General features: G+C 33.8%; 3 protein-coding genes and 1 pseudogene across 6 annotated transcripts; all 4 read right to left on the reverse strand.

The window, feature by feature from the left end:
* Positions 1 to 5,806: 5,806 nt before the first annotated feature.
* LOC133679544 (protein NLP2-like) lies at positions 5,807 to 8,544 on the reverse strand. 2 transcript variants are annotated; one of them, XM_062102163.1, is made up of 3 exons: positions 8,238 to 8,544; positions 7,132 to 7,847; positions 5,807 to 6,950 (listed from the first exon to the last, which is right to left on the reverse strand). In XM_062102163.1, the coding sequence occupies exons 2-3, from the start codon at positions 7,811 to 7,813 to the stop codon at positions 6,073 to 6,075; spliced, it is 1,560 nt and encodes a 519-aa protein (XP_061958147.1). In that variant the 5' UTR covers positions 7,814 to 7,847; positions 8,238 to 8,544; the 3' UTR covers positions 5,807 to 6,072. The 2 variants fall into 2 exon arrangements, with proteins under 2 accessions (XP_061958147.1, XP_061958146.1); XM_062102162.1 differs by having other exon boundaries at positions 7,132 to 8,013.
* Positions 8,545 to 10,509: 1,965 nt separating this feature from the next.
* On the reverse strand, positions 10,510 to 12,749 carry LOC133679476 (endo-1,4-beta-xylanase 5-like; annotated as a pseudogene).
* Positions 12,750 to 15,756: 3,007 nt separating this feature from the next.
* On the reverse strand, positions 15,757 to 18,958 carry LOC133679220 (endo-1,4-beta-xylanase 5-like). Of its 3 annotated transcripts, none has more exons than XM_062101748.1 (8): positions 18,840 to 18,958; positions 18,511 to 18,611; positions 18,334 to 18,383; positions 17,991 to 18,213; positions 17,609 to 17,775; positions 17,403 to 17,501; positions 16,418 to 17,209; positions 15,757 to 16,278 (listed from the first exon to the last, which is right to left on the reverse strand). In XM_062101748.1, the coding sequence occupies exons 2-8, from the start codon at positions 18,566 to 18,568 to the stop codon at positions 15,943 to 15,945; spliced, it is 1,725 nt and encodes a 574-aa protein (XP_061957732.1). In that variant the 5' UTR covers positions 18,569 to 18,611; positions 18,840 to 18,958; the 3' UTR covers positions 15,757 to 15,942. The 3 variants fall into 3 exon arrangements, with proteins under 3 accessions (XP_061957732.1, XP_061957733.1, XP_061957734.1); XM_062101749.1 differs by lacking the exon at positions 18,840 to 18,958 and adding an exon at positions 18,700 to 18,833; XM_062101750.1 differs by lacking the exon at positions 18,840 to 18,958 and adding an exon at positions 18,758 to 18,776.
* A 2,184-nt stretch (positions 18,959 to 21,142) lies between these two features.
* On the reverse strand, positions 21,143 to 24,082 carry LOC133679695 (endo-1,4-beta-xylanase 5-like). The gene is made up of 7 exons (XM_062102367.1): positions 23,897 to 24,082; positions 23,646 to 23,692; positions 23,332 to 23,554; positions 22,967 to 23,133; positions 22,744 to 22,842; positions 21,738 to 22,529; positions 21,143 to 21,603 (listed from the first exon to the last, which is right to left on the reverse strand). Exons 1-7 carry the CDS (start codon positions 23,955 to 23,957, stop codon positions 21,256 to 21,258), a joined length of 1,737 nt encoding a protein of 578 aa, XP_061958351.1. The 5' UTR covers positions 23,958 to 24,082; the 3' UTR covers positions 21,143 to 21,255.
* Between the last annotated feature and the right edge of the window lie 1,742 nt (positions 24,083 to 25,824).

Genomic DNA, 25,824 nt, shown 5'->3' on the forward strand with positions numbered 1-25,824 from the left:
TGTAATAATATTTTTTCCATTATATTTTTATGTTTTTAATCTATGTATATTTGTGATGTTTTATTCTTTCACGTTTGGTTTATTAGAGATTAGACATTATGATTTATTATATATTATTTTTTATGTAGTTATATCAATTTTATAACTCATATTATAAATTTAGTATGTTAATTCGGTTGACTCGAGTGTTTTTTTTTAATTAGTATTTTTTCAATGTCATTATTCAACATTGCTGATTATGAATTAAGTTTCATGATTTATTTTGGTTTATTTTCTACAAAGTTATTTTGGTTTCGTAACCAGGATCACGGGTTAACCTTAATAGATTCAGGACATTTTACTATGTCATTTAATATATATATATATATATATATATATATATATATAATTTTATCATTTAACAGTAAGTTTATTGAGAATTATACTTCATAATTTATTTTAATTTTTTTATAGGGCTATCTCAATCTCGTGACTAGATCAAGAATTTGGCACGATAACCTGAATTGACTTTGATCATTTTTTTTTGTTTATTTTCTGTAAGGCTTTCTTAGTCTTATTACCAGGGTCATGTGTTTAGCGGTTTGATTCAAGATTTTTTATATTATTATTTTAATTTTATCATTTAATATTGAGTTGATTGATAATCGGGCTTCATAATATTTTTTTATTCTCTTTTCATCGGGTTATATTAGTCTTGTTACAAGGGTTGTGGTTTTGACAAGTTGACTCAAGTCATTTATTTTGAGATATTTTTTAACTGATTTTTTTAAATTTTCATTATTCAATATTGGGTTGATTAGAAATTAAGATTCATAACCCGTTTTAATTTATTTTATATGGGTTATCATGGTTTCATAATTCAAGTTGTGGATTTTACAAATTAACACGGATTGACATAAATTGATAAAATATATTATCATCTCATTATTTTTTTTAGAAAAAACATTATCTTCAATTTTTATGTGTCAAACAAGATTTTTACTAGTATTTCAGATTTTTTTTGATCTATTAAATTGATTGGGTTATGTTAGGTCAATTCCTATATAATTTTTTTTGTTGCAATATGTGGATTTTTTTTTACTTAAAATAAATTATATCACTCGTAGTTTAGCACGAGTTAAAAATCCAGTTAAATAAATTTATTAAATAGATTAATATAAATTTACCATGACGTGGTTTGATAATAATTTGATCTCAAATCAATACTAACATTAATTTAAAAAATATAATATAATATTTGAGTATGATGAATTCTGAATGTTAAAAAATACAATCAAAATCCAAGGGTTTAATGTGTTTGACTGAGTTTCCGGATATAATTTTATGCTAGTTTTTTGGCAAGAGAAGATATAAATATGACACTAAATTTGGATTCAGCACTCGTTCACTCCAAGTACTAAATAATGTTACATGCCCATGTCTTTTTTTTTTTACATGGTGCAATCCAGTCAATCTGTCAGTAAATAGTCTTATGCCCTGTCATATTTCTTGCCTTGTTTACATTAATTTTTACTTTGAAGGTAAATTCATACTGGGATAATTAATTTTTTTTATTTTCAATGGAGTTGTATTTTTTAATTTTTAAAAAGTGATACATAAAATATTTCCAGGACGTACGTAAAATTTTTTAGCCTGGTTTTTAACATGATCAACACATGGCTCTGAATCAACCATTAAAAAATCCGATATGAATTTACAAAACCCAATCCTAGTTTACCTATTAAACAAATATGATCTGGATCTACTATAATTTAATTTAAATCCGACCCATTGAGAAGGGAATAAGAAAAAGAAAAACTATAGTGGTAGCAGCAGGTACTAGGGTACCGTTGCGGAAGTACGTCCACACACGAGAGATGGATAGTAATTTATTTATTTATTAAAATAGATTTAATTTTTTATTGTTTTTATATAATAATATTAAAAACAAAATTTTAATAATAAAAATACTTTAAAAAAATAAAAAAAACAATCATCGCATTATCAAGTACGGTCGAAAGGAGGATCTCGTAAAACCACGACTTCTTGGAGTAGCGGAACCATGGGCTATCATCACCGACCAAGTTCTTGGTTGGTAGTTACAATTTCCAGGTTGTCCGATTAGCGGATCGACCAATACGTGGTGGCAAGTGATTGGCCTGACATTTATTTGTTCTACGTCATTTTTTTCCTAGCAAATTTAAAAATTGAGTTTTTTTAAAAAAAAATTAAATATTTATTTAAGCTATTAAACTCAACATGATAGATCATATTTCATTTTGAATTGGCTAGGAGATTGTCCCGGTTAAATCAAAGATTGAACAGGTCATTCTCAACATGATAGATGATATTTATTTTATTTTATTTTATTTGTTAAATTATATTTGTGCCAAATCTTAGAGGAACCGTTCTGTCATCGATTGGATTAAAACATAATTACTTGATAAACGTTAAAGCTAGTAAACAAAATTAATTACTCAACAGCCAATTGGTAATTAACAAAAACAAACACTATGAAGGGGGTCACTGTTGATTAGAACAGTGATCCCTTTTTTTTTTTTTTTAAGTTACATGGTTTTGTTTCAATCTGATCCCTGATTTTTTTTTATCCTTTAACATTTCATTTATTTAAAATTACTCTCGGTGATTTGGTTTTTATATCAATGCACGAGGATCTTGTGCTGTCAAAGAAATATTTCATCACTCATTGATATTTAATTTTGTAAAATATAATTTAATTTTATTAATTTTAAAAAATTAAAGATTTGGAGATTGAATTTGATAATTAGATTTTCTTGCTAATGATAGTGAGGTTAGGTTTTTTTTTCTTAGACAATCAACTTCTTTTTCTTTAATTTGATCAATCCGTATCGACTTTATTTGTGATGTGACTTTTTAGCTTGTTTTGCTTGCTTACAGGGTTATCGTAAACTCTTGAGAATACTTTGGCACTTGGGCTTAGTCTGACAAAATAAAATGAAATTACATTAATGTAAGATAATTAGATTTTAAAGGATCAAAATTAAAACTACAAAATACAGCGACCAAGGATTGATAAACAAGTCAATTATGTTGGTGTATGTGCCACATGCGCCAACATGCAAAGGAGGTTCGTGGCGTGCAACCTGCTACGCCTGCAAAGAATAGTTGTTTTCTGTGTCATCTGCAGTGTTGCCCTGAGATTTATCCATTAGGGTGGTGCTCGCTCAATGATCGATGGTTAGACCATGACGATATTTTTTCCTCCCCTCTCTTTTCTTTTCTATTCGGGATTCATGGTGGCCCAATTAAAATTTAAAGATATCTTGTCATTTTGTTTTTATATTAATTTTAGTTTTTATTCTTTTGATTGTTATGTTTTTGCTATAAGTCTTTTAAAATTAATTTTTCTTTAATTTTTTCTTTTAATATTAATTTTTTTATCTTCGTGATTTTTTCATGTGGGGTGATCCTAACCTCGTGATATAGATTATAATTTTGAAAGGTTAACTCAGGTTGATACTTGTCAATTTTTTAGATAATTCTTTTACATTATTTATTTATTTCATTGTTCGGTGTTAGGTTTGTTATAAACCGAGATTCAATTTTTTTATGTAGGGTTGACTTAGTAACATGATTTAGGTTGCAAGTTTAATAGGTTGACAAAGATTGAATCATGTTTATTTTTTGTCAAATTTTATTATTTTATTATTTTTATCCTTTAACACTTGATTAGTTTGAAAATTGAGCTTTATATTCTTTCTTTTTGTTTTTTATTAGATTATCCCATTTGCATGATCTAACTTATAGGTTTTGGTGAACTTGTCCAAGTTTTTTGGTGCTTTCTTTAGTCCTTTTTTATATAAAAAAAATTCTATCCTACGCTCGGATTGTTAGGATTAGGTGTTGCAATTTTTTCAATTTGTTTTTTATAGAGTTGTCTTGACCTCACAATCACAAGTTTAGCATGTTATCTTGGATCAACATGAGCAATTTTTTTCTTATCTTTTTTAATTTTATTGTTTAGCATTTGGTTGTCTAAAAATTGAGTTTGATAATTTTTTTTCTTTTAACAAGTTTTTTTTTGTGCAAGTTATTATGATGACTTTGTTTTTTAAAAAAGATTCAAATCATTTAATATTTTTATATTTTTTCATATAATTAAACAAAGACAATTTATTTATCTCAGTTAATATTCGAGTTATGAGTTTTTTTTAACTTCTTTATAACACACTAACAATAACAGGATATTTTTTTTTTTATGTTAAAAAAATGGTATGGACACGTTCTGTTTGGTTTTTCTACATGCACAATGAAGTTCACATATCCGCACAATATTAAGTAAAATATTAAAACGTATGAGTATTTTTAGTGTAGTCTATTTATAGTAAAATGTGTAAAGGGTTACAGTAAAATTATTTTCTTACCATTTATTCTTTAATTTTTTAAACTTGAGAGGGAGGATGATTTTTACACCTAACTAATTTGTTATTTTTAATTTGTATGGGGTAGTATTATCTTTTTATTTTTTAATAACAGTGCAATTACCATATTGTTTTTAAAAAGTAAACAATTAAAATCTTTAATCCAATAGTTACATGGTAATTTTAATTTTATCATAAACATTTGAATCACACAAATATTTTTACTATGCAAATTTGTTAGTCTTTGTTTTAGGGGCTTAATTATTATTTTTATTTTTTTTATTATTGTTATTTAGTCTCAGAGGTATTTTTTTATTTTTATAATTTTATGAATAATTGAATTGCTCCATTACCTTGCCATTCAACTTTTTTAACCTTAGCTTAAGGACTTGATTGTAATTTTTTAAGGTTATTTTTTTTGTTATTGTTGTTTAGTCACAAAAACATTTTCTATTTTGTGCCCATAAAAAAAGGTTGTTGACACGTGCTCAATATTTTTTTTGTGTCGCGTGCGGCTGATGATAGTGATTAAAATCAAGCTTCTGTCACATCATTTGATGCATCTCAATATCTTCTTTCTCCTTGGATGACGTGTGTATAATAGTGAGATATAGTTTAGCATCAATTGACTTTTTCTTTCTTTCTTTTCCTTCTCGGATTACGTGTTAGCCATACAAAAAATTATACAAACCTTTCAATTTTTTTTTATTCAATCCTTCTTTTTTTAATTGCAATTGTTTTATTTACATTAATAGTTTCTAATTGGATTCTATTTTCAATTTCATCCCTAGTTGTTTGATTTTGTTATATCAAATTTGATCATTATTTTTTTAAGTGCTTTTTTTAATTATTTTTTTTAATTTATTTATATTTCTTCAATTCCATCCTAGACATTTTTTTATTGAATTTTTATGTCAATGGCTTTAATATCATTGGGGGAGTTTGCTTTCTTACAATTGGAATGCTTTTTATGCTTGATATATAGTTAATAAAATCCACTGATGACAGCCTGATCTCTTCAAAGATTCAAATGAGGAAGCCAATCTTCTTCCAAAATGATAGATTGCAGATTAAAACAAGCTAATATAATCTTGTACAAGTTTTAATTTTAAAAAGCTTTTATTTAAGAAAATATATTAAATATAATATAAATCATATATTAAAATTTTTATTTTAAAACGTATATTATAAAATAATATAAATTATATCTTAAAGTTTTTAATTAAAAAATAATATAAATTACATATTTTGAGATAATATATGTACAAAAATAAAGTAGAAAGTAACAGTGACTGAACTGAGAAACAATGTCAGTATGTCAGTGCTCACGGAGGTATGAAGTTGGTGCAAAGGCCATGATCGAACATGGCGGTCATCATAGCATTTGCAAAACTTCTTCTTTTTTCGCTTTTGACGCGCTCAAGTCTATAATCAATTTCACTAATGAAAATTCAATGCTACAGATGTAATTACATAATAGAATATGTAGTGATTCTGGTCAAATGATGGCTGCATGTTTCTTATTATCTTCCTTAATAACTCTCTTATAGTCATTGATCTGCATAAGAGATTAATGACTGTTAATCATGCTAACATGAAAATAAAAGGATTCCTAGCAAAATCTCTCACCATTACAGAAGTCTAATTTTTGTCCACGCAAACGAAAGGTGAATCAGAAACCGGCCATGCATTAGAACAAGTCTCTGCTGCTGCTGAATGAACTTCCTAGGTTTGGTTTGGAAACCAGATAGAGGGTTATTTTGATTGTGCGACTCTGAGAGAAGCCAAGCAAATCTTTACACTCCTCAAGATCAGCATCACAAGTCAAAAGAATTGACTCATGATCATTGTCCAAATACTTGAGACCAATCCTGCTGAAATCATCTACTTCAAAACGCTTTGCAATCTCTCGTTGCAAGTCCCTGAAACCCCAATTTGGTTGCAAGCTGAAACGGATATTTTCATCTCCAAAAGTGGCTTTAATTCTGAAGGCCCCTCCATCTCGTAAACACTGGCCATTACTAATTGGTAGGGACGCTTGAGTCTCCAGATTTTGATGCTGGCATGATGTTTCATTGCTTTTGGCTCTATCAAGTTCCTCCTTATTCAAGGAGGGTAATTGTGACTTACTGCGTGTGCTCTTCAGCACCTCGACAGGGTCTTCTACAGCCAAAGCATGTCCAGTGCTCAAGCCATTGATGGTGCTGGTAAGCTGCCTTTTGCCGTGACAGATGAACAAACCAGAATTCTGACTACCCGACGAGGACTGGGATTTTGAACCAGGGCCTTTAGTGCTGAACAAGTGATTTATAGGTTTTGGGTTTGATTCCTTAGGGTAGTCAGTTATCTGGAATGATGAAAAAGGATTATGCCCAAAATATCCAGAGGAGCTCAATTCTGGGAAGGCAGTATAAAAGGAATCAATTTCAATGAGTCCTTGAGCTCCCATGACAGAGTCAACTACATGTTGGAGTTTTTTCAAGGAGTGGTTAACCTTCTTGATTTTTCGAGAAGGCCAACGGCTGATACCATATTGCCTGCACATCCTTTTCAGAGTGGTGGGGCAAACTGCAATTGAAACTAACCGTGTAAGCACTTGTTTATGCACTAGGCTAGAGCGAAACAACTGGACAAGCACTTATTGGTCTGCCAGGCAAAAGTGCCTCCTCCAGAAATTAGCCTTAAATCACAAAAAAAAAAAAAAACAGAAAAGAAAATGAGATCCAATTGTAATGGCATATTTTCGTACCACCAATACTTTTAGCAGCATCTTTAAGGCTCCCGGCAAAGTATTTTCGAAGAACTTGCAAGCTTATTGTCTTCTCTGTCTTGGTCTGTCTCTTCTTGCCTGTTTTTCTGCTGCCTAGTAAGTGACTCCAAGGAACAAAAGAATCTCTGGCACTTTCAACAGTACAGTGCTCAGGGTTTTGTTGAAGCTGCCCAAAATCTGAAAATTCCCGCTCTTGGTACTGGTCTAAATCATTGTTATCCGAGTCGGTTGTCTCTCGGAGAGTCTCTTCTTCCTCAGGTTCTTGTTTCGGACACTCCCATGATTCACAGAATTCCAGGACGAATTCACCGCTTTCAAGTTGAGAACTTTCAGAGTGTACTGGAGATGTGATGGTCTCAACATCTTGTTCCTCGGTTTCAGGATAAACTACAGGTGGGTTTTCAAGTGAGATGTCTGTTTCTTCTTGGCAGGTCCGATGGTGTGAGTTTATACTCAGATGACCAGACCCCATAAAAGGCACATATTGTGAAGGGTCACACAGGTCATTAGAGATGGAAGGTTCAGGATCCAAAAAGTTGACTCCACCAGCGCTCTCCCACCAATATCTTTGAACCAAGAGTTCGTCTGTGAAATTCAAGTCCATGAAAGTGTCTGAGGTGCTCCTGAATATTGAATTTGTCCTGATTGCACCATGGTCCATACCGATCTTGCTTAAAACTTGTATTTAGTACAACCTATGAAACCAAATTGCAAAAAATTGTCACGAGCCAGAACACCATGGAACAGTAAAGATGAAAAATAAAAGGAGGGACTTCCAGGAATAATTGTTATTGCTTCTATCCAAGAATCCGATATGATCAAGCCGCAGAACCATGGCTTCAACTAAAATTGTCTTGTCAACTGCAATCACAGATGGATCAGAGGCAGAAACCTAACATAGTTCTACGGCAAACTAAAACAGAGGACAATAAGTAAACTAGTTTGATCATAAATACATGGCATCGATGTTTTTATTGAGTCTTGCAGGATTTCATAAGCCGAAAAGAAGAGAATGGACACAGAGAACATAATCCACAGAGCAGTTGGTCAAATAAACCAAGAAGTGAAAGAGGTTGAGGAAGTACCTCACTTTATGAAGATCCTCGATACCTAGTTTCTTTATGCAGTAAACCAAAGCCAAGAATGATGTTGTAAAGGAAAGTTGGGGACTTCTCTCTGGATAAGATCCCTTGATAGATTCTGAATATGAGAGTTTATTCTCCTCTTAGTTGTGACACACCTCTAGTTATAACAATCCCCAAGACTAGCTGTGCGCGCGCTTTATCAACGCAGCCATCCTAAATTCAACCGTGTAAATATAACCATCAAGGTTAAAAAGTTATCTAAGTAAAGGGAAAAAAGGCCGCTATTTCTACAGCATGAACATTTTCAAAGATCAGTGAAAGCGAAAACTTTGGATGTTAAAGGATTATTGACTACGTTATATTGAATGTTTATTGTTTCTCTTTGCCCTCTTACAAGATTCCTTGCTGCACTGTCCACCTCTATTTTAACATATATTCCACTAATCAAAAGCAATTTGCCTCAGCTATTTCAGCTTATTTTAGGCATTATACCTGGTTTTTCGGTAAAGGTTCCATGATAGCTATATTTAATTTGACTTTTTCTATAGAAATTGTTCAATGGCTTTTTGGGCCCGTGCAGAATCTTTGAGAAATCATCTTTTTCTTCTTCTTCAATGTCCCTTCGCTTCATCGACTCGCCACATCTTAACCCATAAGATAATCCAAGTGGAATCCTCATGTTTTACGACTTTGAGATTCCAAAGAAGATAAGGAGAGGGAAAGGTGAATTCTTCTTCTTGGGTGGTGCATCCAGAATGCTGATTGCTTGCGAAAACTGATATGGCCTGCATGTGTGCTTTCAAGGAAATACTAAGAATAATATCCTTTTAAAAAATCGAAGTAAGACCAAAACCATTCATCAAGATGAAATATTGGTTTAGCAATCCCAATGATTTGATGGCGAGTCAGCATCAACATCATAATATATGTGAATATGTAGCTGTGGTAAATAACCTACTCCAGCTGCATTTCTTATGCAGACTTTTTGTTTCAAATGGTAGATTCAATGATTCTTGAACAATATGCAAGCTTATGCAATTGGAAATTGATTATATATATTTTTTAAGTGTTTTGATTAGTCATCCAAATGGACTAAAAAGCTAATTAATACGAACAGGACCAACGAATAACGGTTACGTGCTAGCCATAATCAGACACATTCTTTATATTATATGCTCTTTTCCAGCTTAATTAAACCAATAAGTTATGTCTGTTTGTTGGTGTAAAGCATGGTAAGTGGCGATTAGTATCTGCATAATGATGTCAGATTAGGATTTCACTACGGTGCTTTCCACAAAAAGCTCTTGTGAAGCTCAACAATTATTCTTTTCTATTAAGGCTGACCACCCACTTGCATTTGAACAGTATATATATACTTACCGTATGCATACAGATCATCAGCCAATGGTTTTTCTCTTCTCTAACGTGGGCTCATTGTCAGATACAAACTGTCGCTTGGATCTTGTCAGTATTCAATACTAGCTAGATCTAACTCAACATGGTAAGCTTCTGTTTGAGTCCTAGAAAATAAAAATAAAAATTGCACCTCTAACGGTGAAGGTAAGAGTAGCAGTTGTGGTCATCAGATTTCGTTCATCGGAGCAATTGTGCTGGTGTATAGCAGGATTTGTGTTCTTAAAGAGGCAAGACTGATAAAATGTCGTACTATTTTCTTGCTTATGTGCAGACCACATACCATCCAAAACTATCAAATGTCTCCTGGCCAGATTTCTTGCAACTAATGGTTAAATGGTGTGTGTGGGGCGCAACATACTGTCCAGGTCCAGCCATGCTAACTGGAGAAATAATAGTCACTCAGTGGTAAACTACCAATTTTAAAATGCATGAGCACAATTGAAATTTTACTTCAATTCACACTTTCAGGATCTTGCTCCCTGAGAAACTAAATGGGCTTCAAAGGAAAAGGAAAAAAAAGAAATGATCAAAGGTAGGGCCTACCCTTCATGATTGTGGTAGTTAGACTGCTTTTTATGCCACTAAATGATGATATTACATAAGCAGAAGTACTTTTCTCATTTAAGAAACACAATTTATTGCAGCACAAAATTCAGTATCATAGATGGAGGATGACTCAATCAGTGACATGAAGTGCTGTAGTTTCTTGCAATTTGTCTTCTTTTACCTTGAAGCGTAATCTAGTAAACATATTGGTCATGAAGTACTCAATCAGTGACATGAAGTACTTTAGTTTCTCATTTAAGGAGTACAATTTCTTGCAGTACAAAATTCAGTATCATGGATGGAGGATGACTCAATCAGTGACATGAAGTACTGTAGTTTCTTGCGATTTGTCTTCTTTTACCTTAAAGCGTAATCTAGTCAACAAATTGGTCACTGGGTGTTTGACAATCAGATTGCAATCACCTTGAAATAGTGAAGCTTCTGCAAATCCTTTACTATCTGCTATGACTTTCAGAGTCCTAGTTTTCCACTCTGCGATCAGCTTATCAACAACATTCCCTGATGGAGTATTCTTAAATCTTTATCTGCCAGGGTTATAGCACTGAAACCAGCTACCTCTGGACCAGCAAAAAATGATAATACCTTTAACAGCAGTATAAGAATAACCTTCCCTTAGTATGCTCTCAAAGTATTGCGCCTGTCAATGAACGAATGTAATAATCTTTACAGTTAAAAATGGCTGGTCCAATCAAAGCATAGGATCCAAGGAAGAAACTTTATAGATAGTCTATCTATCAGTATATTTGGAATTGTAATTTTCATGCAGAATGGATAATTAATGAAGTTCAGATATTTACTTGAAAAACTACGCCATACCTGATTAGGGCCTTTTTGGACATCGACTTCTGTAAGCCATATAGGCAATCCTGTTGATCCTAGAATGTCCAATGCAGATCTCATGTAAACAAGGTTTGGATATCCAGAACTAAAATGGCCTTGTATTCCTATTCCTAACAAGATACCTTTGATTCCAGGATACGACAGAATCTCTTTAATTTTCTTTACATGGTTTACTGGACTTGCACGTATGATCTCTTTACTGTATTCAATGGTATTAAATTCATTCAAGAACATTTTTGTCTTTGGATCAAGTTGGTAGGCTCTCAAGTAATATTCAGAAGAAGCATTTTTTCCAAGCTTGTCCTCGTAGAAACTGAAATTCATGTTCTCATTCATAACATCCCACGCAATCAGTTTCCCCGAGTATCTTCAAACGACTGAATCCGTTCTTTTTGTCGCTGATATTCTTAGTTCACTGGGAGAAAGATTTTTGACCCATTGAGGCTGCATCTTGGGGCTATCCCATAAGATGTTGTGACCTCTTACAGCAATGCCATTCTTTTCGGCAAAGCTTCGCATGGCATCTGCGATTGTATAGTTTTCATGACCTTGTTCCTTCTCGGTGCTGTACCACTTCATTTCATTGGTGAATGTAGTGAACTTGAATCTTGAAGCAAACCACTGAGTAAGCGTTGCTTATGAGGATATAATGATTCATACCGCATCCAAATGGGAAGCCTGACTTGGTTTGCTTGATAGAGACTGCAGCACCACCCAACGCAGTTCCATTGGCATAAGTTACCTGAAACCTCACCTTGCTTTTGCGCACCTGCGGAGTCCAAATTTGAACTGGAATATTATGGATGCAGTTTACTGCATGCCATTATAGATTTGTAGACAGTATAGAAATGATTGATTAATTAATATTAACGTGACTTCTGAGAAACAAACTACAGTATTCCATTTAGACAAAGGGAAACTGATCTCAGATCTTTTATGTTAGATAAAGGCAGTTAAATAAAATGCAAGTCTCAAAAGTAGTCAATTCTTCGTTTCATTTACCTCCTCGATGCTTTTGTCCTGGTGAGATCTCCATTGCTGCGTTGTAAACGGCTGGAACGAGACATTGTCTATCCATACCTCCACTCTTGTATTGTTGCATTATATTGATGAAAGAATTGCATTCGTTTGGTACTGTAGTTCCAAAAGGATTCAGTTAGATGGCACCTCTAAAACTCCTGCATGCCTCTGCTTAAGAATCTCACACCAAATCGGAGCAAACTTCGATGATATTTACTGAGAAATTGACATAGATAAGATGTAATAAGCACATTACCACAAAGAAAATCTCAACTGGGCCGGAAAGATGTGCAACCATGCCACCTTTTAGCAAAGACCAACATCCATGCTTAGCTACAACCATGCCACCTCTACCGCGTATCCATTCGCCATGAGTGGTTTTAAAAATTACATCTACAGTCTCACTTCCTTCACTGATTTGGACCCAAGCTGAAAAGTTCATTCCAGTCAAATTTCTCAGGACTGAAACAATGGTGACATGTAATATGTACAGAAATTCTGTAAAACTTGACAGGTTGAGGAAAGAGATGTACCAGAAAAACTATACAGCTTTGTTTGCTGGAGTTGAACCTTTTGCGAGATGCTGTCCGAGGGCTTCGATCTATTGCATGCCACAATGAACATATTTCCGTCCCTTGACACCCCTTCTCTCATTGCTCCATTTCCAAACACGGTCCACCCTTTGATGTCACGCCTAAATTCCGGATTAACTAGAATGCTTCCTTCATAATTAGATTTCTCGGGGCTCGCCAGGCACTGTAGGACAAACTTTTCAGTCGAAGGGTCTCGATTCTGTATACATCATAGATTGTGAAACATTCCTAGTAGTTAAAAAAAACAATCATATGCCTAAGGAAAATTGCAATTCAATTGTTCCCTGTGGACTTGCAGCTGTCTTCCTGCTCTTCAGGCCTTTATAGAGAAACTTCAGTAAGAATTACTACATTTATAACTTAGATTTGAAATTCTGAAACGAAACTGATGCCAACCCTTGCCCATATAATTAAGAAATACTAGTAACATTTTTTCTGTCTTAGTATTGTACATAATACACCACTAAAAGGCTGAAGATAAGTTGCAATTTCTGAAAGGGCGCAGATTGTTGTTCCAGCGACTAGTTTCTGTTAAGAAAAGCAACATTTACATAGATTTTTTTGTAGTTTGTGAAATGAGAATTTTAATCTTGCCTCTGTTGTCGCAGAATAGTCAGAGAAGAAAGCAGCACGAGTCAAAAGCCCTGCATCAGTTAAAAAGCAACTTGCTAGTTGTAGGAAAAAAATAGGTTAACTACAAAAATACCCTTCACGTATAGGACAGTTATTAGTTTTGCCCTTGAACAATTGCATCCTTCAATTTCACCCTTTGCGTTAATGTTTTCAATTCTGCCCTTTTGTCCACTCTTCCTTCAAATCAATTAACATTATATGCTCGAGGCCCACATCATAATTCTAGAATTTTAAAATAGGGAAATAAGCTAAAATTCAATTGTTTTAATTTTGTAGTATAGAATCTAAATGGGATTTATTTTTACAAAATTGTTTTCTTATTTTTACATAATCTAAAGGGGTGTGGTAGACTGAATATATATAGAGTTCTCCAAACAAACTAGAAAAGGGCATCCATGAATCAGAGCATGGTATCAAGCAAGACAGGCAAGAAATATACAGATAGTGCTTAGACATTTAAGAACAAATTAAACTCTCTCCTGCAACTTTTTTTTTTTGGGGTAACCCGGAGTGTCTAGACCAGCTTACGCTCACCACAACTAATCCCCAGACCCACTGAACACCCTGCAAGCTCAGTAGACATGTAAGACACCGCGGAGGTAACAGACATGCACACTAAGACTCGAACCCAGGTGACAAAGACAAATAAACCTTGTCTCTGCCGCTGGGCTACAAGCCCAGGTGCATCTCTCCTGCAACTTCCAAATATGGAGTAAAGACATAAATTTGCTGTGTTGAGAAAACAAATCAAGATATATACTTTGAATTGAAATCCAAACAATACAATCACTACTTAGAAAGAAAATGAAGTACCACATCAATAGATTTTGAATAATTGAAGATTGTCATTTGTTTCCATATTTTTTGATTGTATTTTTATACGTACCTTTTAATTGGTTAATTATAGAAATCAGGGTTTAATTTCAAGGTAACAATTTATATTTTTTCTCAATTTAGTCATCAAACTTTATTTCTCTTCAATTGCATCATTTTATGTCCAAGTTCATGAACAATTTATCAAAAAATGTCAGGGATGGACAGAATTGAAACAAACAGGACTAAAGTGTAAAACAAGAAAAACCAGGTGGCAGTTTCAAGAATGGGGCAATAAGTTCACTCTAGTCCTTTCACTTTTTAAATGAAAACTTTTTAGTCCCTCAATATTTCAAAAATGAGAATGATTAGACATTTAAGCTTGGATATTTAAGATTTAAACTCGGTTTAAGTTATTCAAAGCCTTCTTTAAATGGCTTGTAAAAGTTGAGAAGAGAATACAGTTTTGTAATACATATATTACTATTCGAAAAGAAATTTTTTATGTTAACATAAAAGGCGCTAATATTATTTGAAAACAATGATTTAATTGGTTAATTATTTAAATATCATTTAAAAATATTTTTTTAAAAATCTAATTATAAAATATGAAAAGAAAGAAAATAATTAAATCAAAAAATGGAGGGGTGAGGCGTGCATAGGCCGGAAGAATGGACTTGTTCCTCTCGCCCACATTTAAAACTAAAGCACCCTTGTTTTTTTATTCTTAATTTTCCACCTCTATTTTTTTTTTTAAAATTTTCCTCTCTCAAGATACAAGTTTTGAAACGCAAGAAAAAAAAAGTTGGGGATTAAAATGAAAAATAAAAAAAAGTAGGGACCAAACATAAAAAATAAGAAACTGCGGGGCTAAAGTGTAGTTTAACACACATCTTGTATAATATACATGTGAAAAGGCTGTAAATTTTTGTAAATTTTAATTTTGATCCTTCTTTTAATTTTATTTTAACACATCTTGTACAATATACACGTGAACAGGCTGTTAATTTTTGTAAATTTTAATTTCAATCCTTTTTATTTTAATTTTATTTTCTACGACAACTAAAAATTTATTATGCAAAATTGACCTATCACTTAATTCTAGAACAATCGTTGATATCTCAGGCACGTCTTAACATGCAATCCAAAGAGAATTAAAAAGGATAAAATTGAATGAAAAAAGTTGATGCCAATTCGAAACAATTCTAAGACTTCTTATTTAATTCTGGAACATTCTTCAACAGCTAAGGCAAGTGTTAACATGCAATCCAAAGATAATAAAAACATATAGGACAACAACAACATAACTTTTAAAAACAAAATTGAAAGAAAAACGTTTGATGATCAAATCATAACAAATGTAAAGTTTGCGCGACCTAGAAAGGAAATTTACTCAATGAATGGTGCTATAATTTGTGAAATATGAGAGGATAAACAGTGCTCACATGAAAGGAAATTAGCCCAATAAATATTGCTCCGAATAGTGAAATGTCAGGGATGAGCAGTGCACGCAAAAGGAAACTGGTTTATTTTAGTTTTTTTTTGGGTTAATATTAATGTCAAGAATTTCTACTTTATGGGTTTTTTGTTGAGCAAAGTTCTTGGGCGTAGATGATCAATGAAAAAATCCACAGACAAAAACAGGAATAGCTCTATGAAGTTTAAGGTAAAGGTGGTAGCTAGGTATCCACATTCCGGAGCCAGTTACAGAATTGTCACAAATAAACAGAACAGTTTACCTAATTCAGAAGCTCAATGACGAATGTTAATATTTGTCTTAAAACTACAAAAGGGCTATATATAGGCTGTGTTAGGGAGAGAATTCATGCGATGATATGAATAGAGGTAGTGCCTTTTGTCACCCTGGAACTCAAAGTAGTTGAGCAATTAGTCACAGGGTTTTTGATAGTGATGTTATAATCCCCATGAAACAGGGACATTTCAAAGTATCCTTCACCGTCGGCTTTAGTTTCTGTAGGTTTAGTTCTCCACTCATCAATCAGTTTGTCCACAACATCCCCTGATGGGGTATTTTTGAAGTCCTTGTCTACTAAGGTTGTAGCATTGAAACCGGCGGTTGCTGGTCCAGCAAACATTATAATCCCTTCAACAGCATGATGACAATAACCTTCCCTTAGTATCTGCTCCAGGTACTCTGCCTGCCCACCAAAAACAGTTAGTAGCATCTAATTTCCGTTGCGTTTTTTAGACTAGTTGGAAACCTGGAATCAGTAACCAACCTTGATAGGATGTATTTGGGATTATTTTTTATATTCGTTTGAAAAGCAATTATAATACCTGATTTGGTTCTTTCACGACATCCACTTCAGTAAGCCATATAGGCAATCCTGTTGAACTTAGAATGTCCAAAACAGATCTCATGTAAGCAAGGTTTGGCTGGCCAACACCGAAATGACCTTCCAAACCAATGCCAGCCAAAATTCCTTGGTTTCCAGGATATGACAAAATCGCGCTTAGTTTCTTCATGTAGCTGATTGGATCCACACCTTCATCATTGCTATATTCAATGGTATTGAACTCGTTCAGGAACATTGTTGTTTTGGGATCGAGCTCGTAAGCTCGTTTGAAGTACCTGGAAGAAGCATTCTTGCCAAGTTTATCCTCAAAGAAGCTGAAATGCAGATTTTCATTCATTACATCCCAGGCAATTAGTTGCCCTGCGTATCTTGAAACCACTGAATCCACTCTTTTTGCTGCAGCTTTCCTTAATTCATCTGAAGTAAGATTCTTAACCCACTCTGGCTGGTACTTTGGATCGTCCCATAAAATGTTGTGACCTCTTATAGAAATGCCATTTTGCTGGGCAAATTTTACCATGGTATCTGCAACAGTATAGTTTTCTTGTCCTTGTTTCGGCTCATTGCTGTACCACTTCATTTGATTGGTGAAAGTAGTATACTTGAATCTTGAGGCAAACCAGTTCTGGTAATCTGTGCTGTCAATAATATGGAAGTTCATGCCACATCCAAATGGAAACTCTGACCTGGTTTGCTTAATGGAAACAGTCGCACTGTCCATTGCAGTTCCGTTGCCATAAGTTACCTTGAATCTCACCTTGCTCTTGCGTTCCTGCAGGTTCAAATTTAACTCTGGATTTGATCACGATGTAGATTTTATTGAAATAACATGGATATGTTTTCTCCATGGAAAGTCATATGATTTGTTTCATCTTGGTGGCTATAGATTTTCGCTTGTACGGTTTTGCGTATGGTTTTTCAAGATTGTTGAGGCTATGCCATAAACAAAATTAGATTTAAAATACCTTATCAATCTTCTTGTCTTGTTGGGCTCTCCATTGCTCCAAGGTGAATGGTTGTAAGGATACACTGTCCACCCATATTTCAGTTGCTGTATTATTGCTCTACAATGGGGGAAAAATAAGCATATCATTGAATTCAATTTGAAAAAAGCAATGACTTAGATCTCGATGCCCTTGCACTGCCAGGAAACTAAATTCATGCACTATACCTCAAATAGAATATCAGCATGGCTAGTAAAATTTGCAAATATACCACCTTTTAACAAAGACCAGCATCCATTCCTTGCCAGAACTCTACCACCAATTACAAGTTCAGTATGAGGAATTTTGAAAACAACAGCTACCCTTTCACTTCCTTTGTTGATTTGAATCCATGCTGAAATTTCAATCAAACTTTTGTTTTAAAAATTCTGAAATAGATAATTAGTAACCTTCTCGTGTTTGTTGTCTCTAATTTTTTGTATTGGTTGCTGGCGATAACCTTAGTTCTTAGTTTTTCCTTTCGTAGGAAAATGTAACAAAAATAAAATTAAAAAAGAAAAACCCAAAAATCTTAAACCTGAGACAGATGGGAAAACTTGGAAAACATACCAGAGAAGCTGTAGATGAGACCTCCCCCCAATTGGACCTTTTGGGAGATACTATCTAGTGATTGCGTTCTGTTATACGCAACAATGAATCTGTTTCCATTCCTTGACATTTCTTCTTTCATTGCCCCTTGTCCATATACAGCCCACCCCTCCATGCCATGAGTAAAATCTGGATTAGCTATTATCCCTCCTCCATCTTGAGCTGTCTTGGGCTCTATCAAACACTGGTTGACATTACAAAAATATTAGTTTAAATTACCATTGCAAGCCTTGGCCCCTTTTTTTTTGTTGTTGTTGAATAATATGCACAGAAGCCTAGATAGTGAAAAGATAGTCCCCGTTACCTTCGTTCTAGCATTGTAGTTAGAAGAGAAAGCATGACATATCCTATGCTCTGCATCAATCAGTGAAGAATATGGTGGTAAGAATTAATGAACTTAATATTTCATACCAAAAGCAACTTCAATACTGGTAAACAAATATAGAGATATAAGCCTGAGTGAGTGAGAGATCTGAGAGACCTGAACCCAGAAAAATGCATAAAAACACCAAGATCGAAGCTTCTGCTAGTATCTTCATTTTCCCAGAGGCACGAGCCAAAAAGCTATCACTGAAGCATATGCTACACAGTGGGAAGAGATGTCAGTCCAAATCATTTGTTTTTCTATTTCTGGAGAACTTTTTAAAAAATGCAACTAAATGTACGACACCAAGATGCCCAGATATTTGCTAAAATAAAAACAGACAATGAATGGCTGTAAAAAGCACCGCAAGAACAATATGCTAAAGAACCGCTGCCAAGTCCATTCTCAAAGAAAGAGAGAGGGAAACAAGACAAGTATTCGCAAACCTGGGTTCTGGGACAATGTTGAATCACTGAAACTTCCCAGGCTGGCTCGTGAAACTTATCTTGGTTATTGGAAAGAAAGTTGCGAGCGTGGTACTAAAGGACAAAAGCTAAAAAATTAATTAAAGGAGCTAGAGATTTAAAAAACCGGAAAGGGCGGATGCTCCTGGATATCGTAGTCTCCAAAGTTTCTGTCTTTTTAAATATATTTTTAAAAAAATTATTTATTTATTTTTATTTAATTTAATTATTTTAATATTTTCAAATTATTTTGATCAACTATATAAAAACAATTATTTTAAAAAATAACAATAAACTACAGAAATTGTTCCTTAAATGTGAAATTGACTTTCATTTCCATGGCATGCACCGTAAAATATGGGAAATCTTTATCTTCCGCTCTCATGACGACTGATTTCCTCCGTTCCTTACTGAATTTATTTTGAATTATGCACTACAAAGTAGTGTCTCCAGTGCAACGACCGTTGACTAACCTGTATTGTTTATATTATTCTAATTTTATTCATGAGTACGTACGTAATGAATATATATTTTTTATTAGTGCATAAAACGGAGATTAATTTATGAGAAATTTTATGATATTTAGAAAACAACTAGTTTCACCCGATTAATTATATTTTTAGATTCACTTAAAAAACAGAAGGTTACAAGAACAAAATAGACATTATAAATAAAATATTTTCTTGCCTCTCATGAATTTTTTTTATTTTTTTATTTTCTTGAAATAAATGTCAAGATAATATTAGTTATTCACTGTATACCATCATGTAATTCTACCATATTTATATTCATCTTGGTTGAGCACTTTCAATATCTTGATAAATAAAGCTATGTAAAAAACGTACCAAAAAGAGAGAGAAAACTATCATTTATGAAAAAAATTGCATCAAATATGATTAATTATTGGGAATTATGAGACGAAGCAAATTATTGTTCATGTAATGATTAATTAACATTCTTTTTTCTCTTGTTTTTTTGTATTAATTCTAAGTTCTCCGTAATTTTTTAGTTTGGATTTAAAAATGAATACCCAGAAGAATAAATTTTGTTATATGTACTACTAAATCAACATAAACTATATGTTCTTTGTATCATCTAAAAATTAGATTTGGAATCTGTTTGAAATGATTTATAAAAAAGAAAAAAAACATTTTTTTTACTGTGAGTCATAATTTAAGTTTATTTTTCATAAATAACTTATGAAAACTGAGTTAAAATAATTTAATTTATTAATATACTTATGAGTTTTTTTAGTTATGAGTAAAAAAATAATCAAATCAATTTGTAAGAACCTTATAAATATAATCTTAATTTGTTCTCATACACAATTGATCTAAGAAAAATCCTCATATTTGAAAAAAAAAAAACCTAACTAACTAACTAACTCTAGTTCTCCATAGAGCACGTTAATTTTGATGCTCCCTTCACGAGACTACTTGTCGTTTCACAATAGACGCGTCGCTCATACTCTTATACATGACGTGACGTTTACATTGTTAAGGCCACCCAGGCCCCAGGCCCAAACCCTCGGCCCTGATGTCCACTAGCTCCAAATTATTCACAGGCTCGTCTTCTTCACCATCACACACACTTCCAGTCCTCGTCTGGGCTTACCTTCAAATTCGAGTTTCTCCTCGCAAATGGCTCTGCGAGTCGTTCAGGCGCCACTTTCTTCCTCTGCTTATCATACCAACCTAAGATCGTGATGAGAAACTTGTTGCGTCTATATTTTGAGTGTTCTTCATGTTTGTTTGATTTTGAGAGTAACATTGCGACCAAATATTGATTTATTTATTGATAAAAGAGGGAGTGCCTCTTTATAGGGTAGAAAAAAATGATAATAAGATGGCTTATGCTGTGATTTATCTTAACAAAAATCGGCCCTGCCTTGAACCAAAGCCTCCTACTTTGTTTTTACATGCTTTTAAAGTGATGTTAGAAACGAGTGAAGCAACTTGGAAGGAGGAAATTGAGATGATGAAGAGCAATTCCCTTATGTATTATCATGCTCAGAGGAGGAATTCAGGCGAGTGATGGATTTCTTTGCTACCACTTTGAAGTTGAAAGCAGAAAGATCCACGGTCCTTATCGTCCACTGTGCTTCTATTCAAGCAATAAAAAAAGGCTTTGAATCACATGAATGGACTTGAAAGATTGAAGCTTTTGCAAAATTAGCTCCTACTTGATTAGTTTTATCAAGACCCTTTACTTTCTTGCTTCTGTTGATGCCATCTATAATTTCGTTTGTTCTTCTGTAATAATCTGAGACTCAAAAAAGTTAAGCCTTTTTGCACGAGAATTATCAGGCAATATCATTAAGATTTAACAAAGGTCTTAAGATTACACAGGAGAAACATATTAGGAATACATTATGATTGAAGTAGGATGATCATATTATTCAGGCATTGATACGAAGATGGACAGTGTCTCTTGTGACATCTCTTGTCATCTTATAACTGAAAGCAGTTAAGGAACTGCTAACTGGGTCCTTGACAGTTATGTTGTAATCTCCATGAAACAGCGGAATTTCAATGGACCCTTTACCATCTGCTTTTATTTCTGTTGTCTGAAATTTCCACTCATCTATCAACTCATCCACAACATCCCCAGCTGGAGTATTTTTGAAGGCCTCGTCTGCTAGGACTGTACTGTTGAACCCAGCGTTTGCTGGACCAACGAACATTATAATCCCTTTAACAGCAGGATGAGAATAGCCTTCCCTTAGTACCTGCTCCAAGTACTCTGCCTGTCCAAATGAAATATTAGCATCTAGCATTAGTTGTATCTTTCATCAGTTGGCAACTGATTCATTAGTAACTAAAAATAATAGAACACTGTATAGGGAATTGTTTTGTTGTTTGCTTGAAAAAATTACAATACCTGATTCGGGTCTTTGCCGACGTCCACTTCTGTAAGCCATATAGGCAATCCTGTTGATCCTAGAATGTCCAAGCATGATCTCATGTAAGCAAGGTTAGGCTGGCCAGAACCAAAATGGCCCTGCAAACCAATGCCTGCTGATATTCCTTGGTTTCCAGGATATGACAGAATTTCATCAAGTTTCGTCTTGTAGTTGAATGGATTTGCTTTTTCATCACTGCTATATTCAATTGTATTGTATTCGTTCAGGAACATTGTGGTGTCTGGATCGAGTTGGTATGCTCTTGCATAGTACTCTGCAGAAGCGTTTTTGCCTAGTTTATCCTCAAAGAAGCTGAAGTGGAGATTTTCATTCATTACATCCCACGCAATTAGTTCTCCTGCGTATCTCGAAACCACTGATTTTATTCTTTGGGCTGCAGCTTTTTGTAATTCTTCTAAAGTTAGATTCTTAACCCAATGTGGTTGGTACACAGGATTGTCCCAGAAAATGTTGTGGCCTCTGATAGAAATGCCATTTTGTTGGGCAAATCTTACCATGGCATCTGCAACAGTATAGTTTTCTTGACCTTGTATTTTTTCAGTAGTGTACCATTTCATTTCATTGGTGAAAGTGGTATACTTGAATCTCAAAGTAAACCAGTTTTGGTAATCTGTGCTGTTGATAATGTGATAATTCATACAGCATCCAAATGGAAAGTCTGACTTGGTTTGTTTTATTGAGAACCTTGCACCTTCTATTGCAGTTCCGGTGGCATTCCTTACCTCGAATCTCACCTTTCCTTTCCTTTCCTGCAGGTTCAGAATCAACATGGAATTTGCATATGATGATGAGATTTATCAGATACAACATGGATTTGTTTTCTCTTCGGTAAGATGCATGTGTTTTGTTCTTCTTTTCTCTCAAGATATATGCGAGCTCATCAATTTAAAATATGTAAGATTGTTAAGGCAATGCTACACACAGACACAAACATGTTTCACGTTATGCAATCATATTGATTACCTTGTCAGTGCTTTCATCTTGGTGGGATCTCCATTGTTCCATGGTGAAAGATTGTAATGAGACATTGTCTACCCATATTTCTGCCTCTGTATTTTTGCTCTACAATGAAGGAGAGAAAAAAAAACATAAATCTAAATATTCTATTTGAAAGATAATTGAATCCTATTCAAATGCTTCTCTACTATTAGGAAACTGGACTTCATGATACTTTCATGGTATTTACCTCAAATAGAATCTCAACACGACTTGAAGTATTTGCAAACACACCGCCTTTCAGCAAAGACCAGCATCCATTCCTAGCCAAAACTTTACCACCACGAACAAGTTCACCCCGAGACATTTTGAATACAACAGCTACATTTCCACGTCCTCCATTGATTTGCACCCAAGCTGAAATTTCAATGAAGTTCAATGAAACATTTCTGGAAAATAACTAAGGAAAGAAAAAAGATTGAAAACAAGTATATCCTTCTTATGCTAGTTTCCTTTGACTCGCCCGTGATATCTTTAGCGATTAGCTTTTCCCCTCTGGAGGAAAATGCAACTTAGAGAAAATTTTCTACTTTAATAAAATTGGAAAGGACATACCAGAGAAGCTGTAGAGCTTTCCTTTCTCTAACTGAACCTTCTGGGAAATGCCGTCAAGTGGCTGGCTTCTGCTGTGTGCAACAATATATCTGTTTCCATTCTTTGATATTCCTTCTTTTATTGCTCCTTGTCCAAACACAGTCCACCCTTGTACGCCATGATTAAAATCTGGATTAGCTATTATCCCTCCTTCATACTGAGCTCTCTGGGGCTCTATCAAGCACTGCTCGGAAAAGTTAAGAAAAATAGTTGAAACATTTTTCTCGGTGATAATTTGGAGGGAAGTCTGGGTGGTGAAAAGTGTTTCTCCGTACCTCTGTTGTAGCAGAATAATCATAGGAGAGAGCATGAATCCTGCACACTGCATCGGTAAACGACAAATGTAAAGGTGAGAATCCTTTGAAAACCATAACTTACAGTAGTAACCAAATACACAGGCATAAACCCTCTTAATGTTTTACTGTTCCCCGTGATTTCTATTTAATTTACTTTTTTTGAATGACATTCATTCCCTTAGCAGTCGTGTGTGTCTCTGTGTGTGTGTTTGATAGAGAGAGAGAGAGACCTGAAGGCAGGAAAATGCTTATGAGCACCAATACACAGCATCCTGCTAGTATCTTCATCATTTCAAAGCACAAGCAAACAAGCTTCCCTGAAATATAGGCCACACACCCTGAAGAGAAACATCAGTCCAAAACCATTTTCATTTTCTTTTCTAAAATAAAATATATAGCTTATAAACCACCAACAGCCAAAGACACATGACCATGAAATATTAAAATTAAATTCCACACTTCCTCTTTTAAAGAACATCATTAGATGCATGTCAAGTTGCCAACCTCGGACAGTGTTGATCACTGAAACTTACTTCAGCTTGAGGTTTGCCCGTGAAACTTATTTGGAATTATATAGCGACGTTACAGCTGTTGTACTCGCTATAAAGAGAGAACGTAGCTGGTGGAAACCCAGTTCATTTTATTTACTATCCATAAAACTGAATGTGAGGGTATTTATTTATAGTCACCCAAATACATTTTAATTCAGTGTCCATAAAATTAGATGCGATCATTTCAATTTTATTTAATAGAATGATTAATAATTAAAAAAAATTAATAGGAAGAATATTAGTTATAATTAAAAAATAAAACAAATAAAAAAAAACTAAAGACTCCAGGGTGGACTAACAATTCAAAAGTCCAGGTATGCTTGGACTTGAGACCCAGACTTGCATTCCTAGATTAATTATTTTTTATCTTTTTTTTTTTTTGCATGTCACCTGACTTTTTTTATTAAAAAAAATATAGACAACATGTAGTTTTGAAACTAATTTTTGGATTAAAAAAACCTATTTTGTAACTTGTTATCACTTGAAAGTACCTTAAAAAATCTTTAAAAACTTTAATAAATCTATTTTCAACCCCTAAAACCCTCTAAAAACATGAAATCAACCCCATAGAAAAAATAAACTAATCCCAGTCAATTTTTTGGTATGTTTATAGATAAAGACCACCACTATTGAATTTCTTTTAAGAAAATAAACTCATTAATACCAAAAAAGATATTTTTCATGGTGGAGTGTGGCCAATCAAAAAGGTTTTCTTTCTTTTATCGTTTTCAAGTATCTTTCTTATCTTTCTCAAATTCAAAAATTGATATGTAAAAAAATAAAATTTTAATCTGAAATATATAATTAAAAAAATAAGAAGAGTAATCTTATTTTGATTGGCTAGTTTTGATTTAAAGTATATTACTCTTATCTCAAGACAAAATGATGAGTCATAGAATGTTTTTTTTTCTTTTCCTTTCCTTTTAATTTTAGTAGATTGGAGTTTCCGTGCCCTTCCTTTTGCAAAATATTTTGCTTTCCTGCATGGACTGAATTTTGCCTTCAAATGTGTGGTATTTATTGGCAAAGATACCATGAAACACACACACATCCGAATTGCTTATGGGCCGGCCCAAATACTTCAATCCACAGGGGATGAAACCTATACCAATGAGAAGGGAGAATCTAAACTCGCCTGGAATCAGCAAACGGGAATATGATATCTTGACCTGGTGATGGAACAACAACACTCAGCAACCAAACATGTCGAGCAATTTACGATTTAAACATCGTCCGGGAAATTCCAGTAAATTAGCAATACAAACCACTGTTCCACCGGCCGTATATTGTTGGTAAGTGAACAGTGCTCTCACCAAGTCTTTTAGGTTTTTGTTAAATTAAGGAAACTAAAATATTAAATTAAATTCCACACTTCCTTTTAAAACAACTGGCCCTGGCTAAAATTAAATCCCACCATCATTATGATTTTTGATTAAAAAAAAAAGATGGAGTTTTTCCCGTTGGTTCTCTGGTTTTCGGTGTTCTACAATAATAATAACGAATTCAAGGAGCTCAAGTTCTAAAAAAGTAAGTGCTGATGGTGTCAAAGATATGAAAGTTCTAGTGGGAAGCAGTTCCTCTGGAATTTACTCTTGACCATGGGATTC

The sequence above is a fragment of the Populus nigra genome, chromosome 19 (genome assembly GCF_951802175.1).
Source record: "Populus nigra chromosome 19, ddPopNigr1.1, whole genome shotgun sequence".
Classification (NCBI taxonomy): domain Eukaryota; kingdom Viridiplantae; phylum Streptophyta; class Magnoliopsida; order Malpighiales; family Salicaceae; genus Populus; species Populus nigra.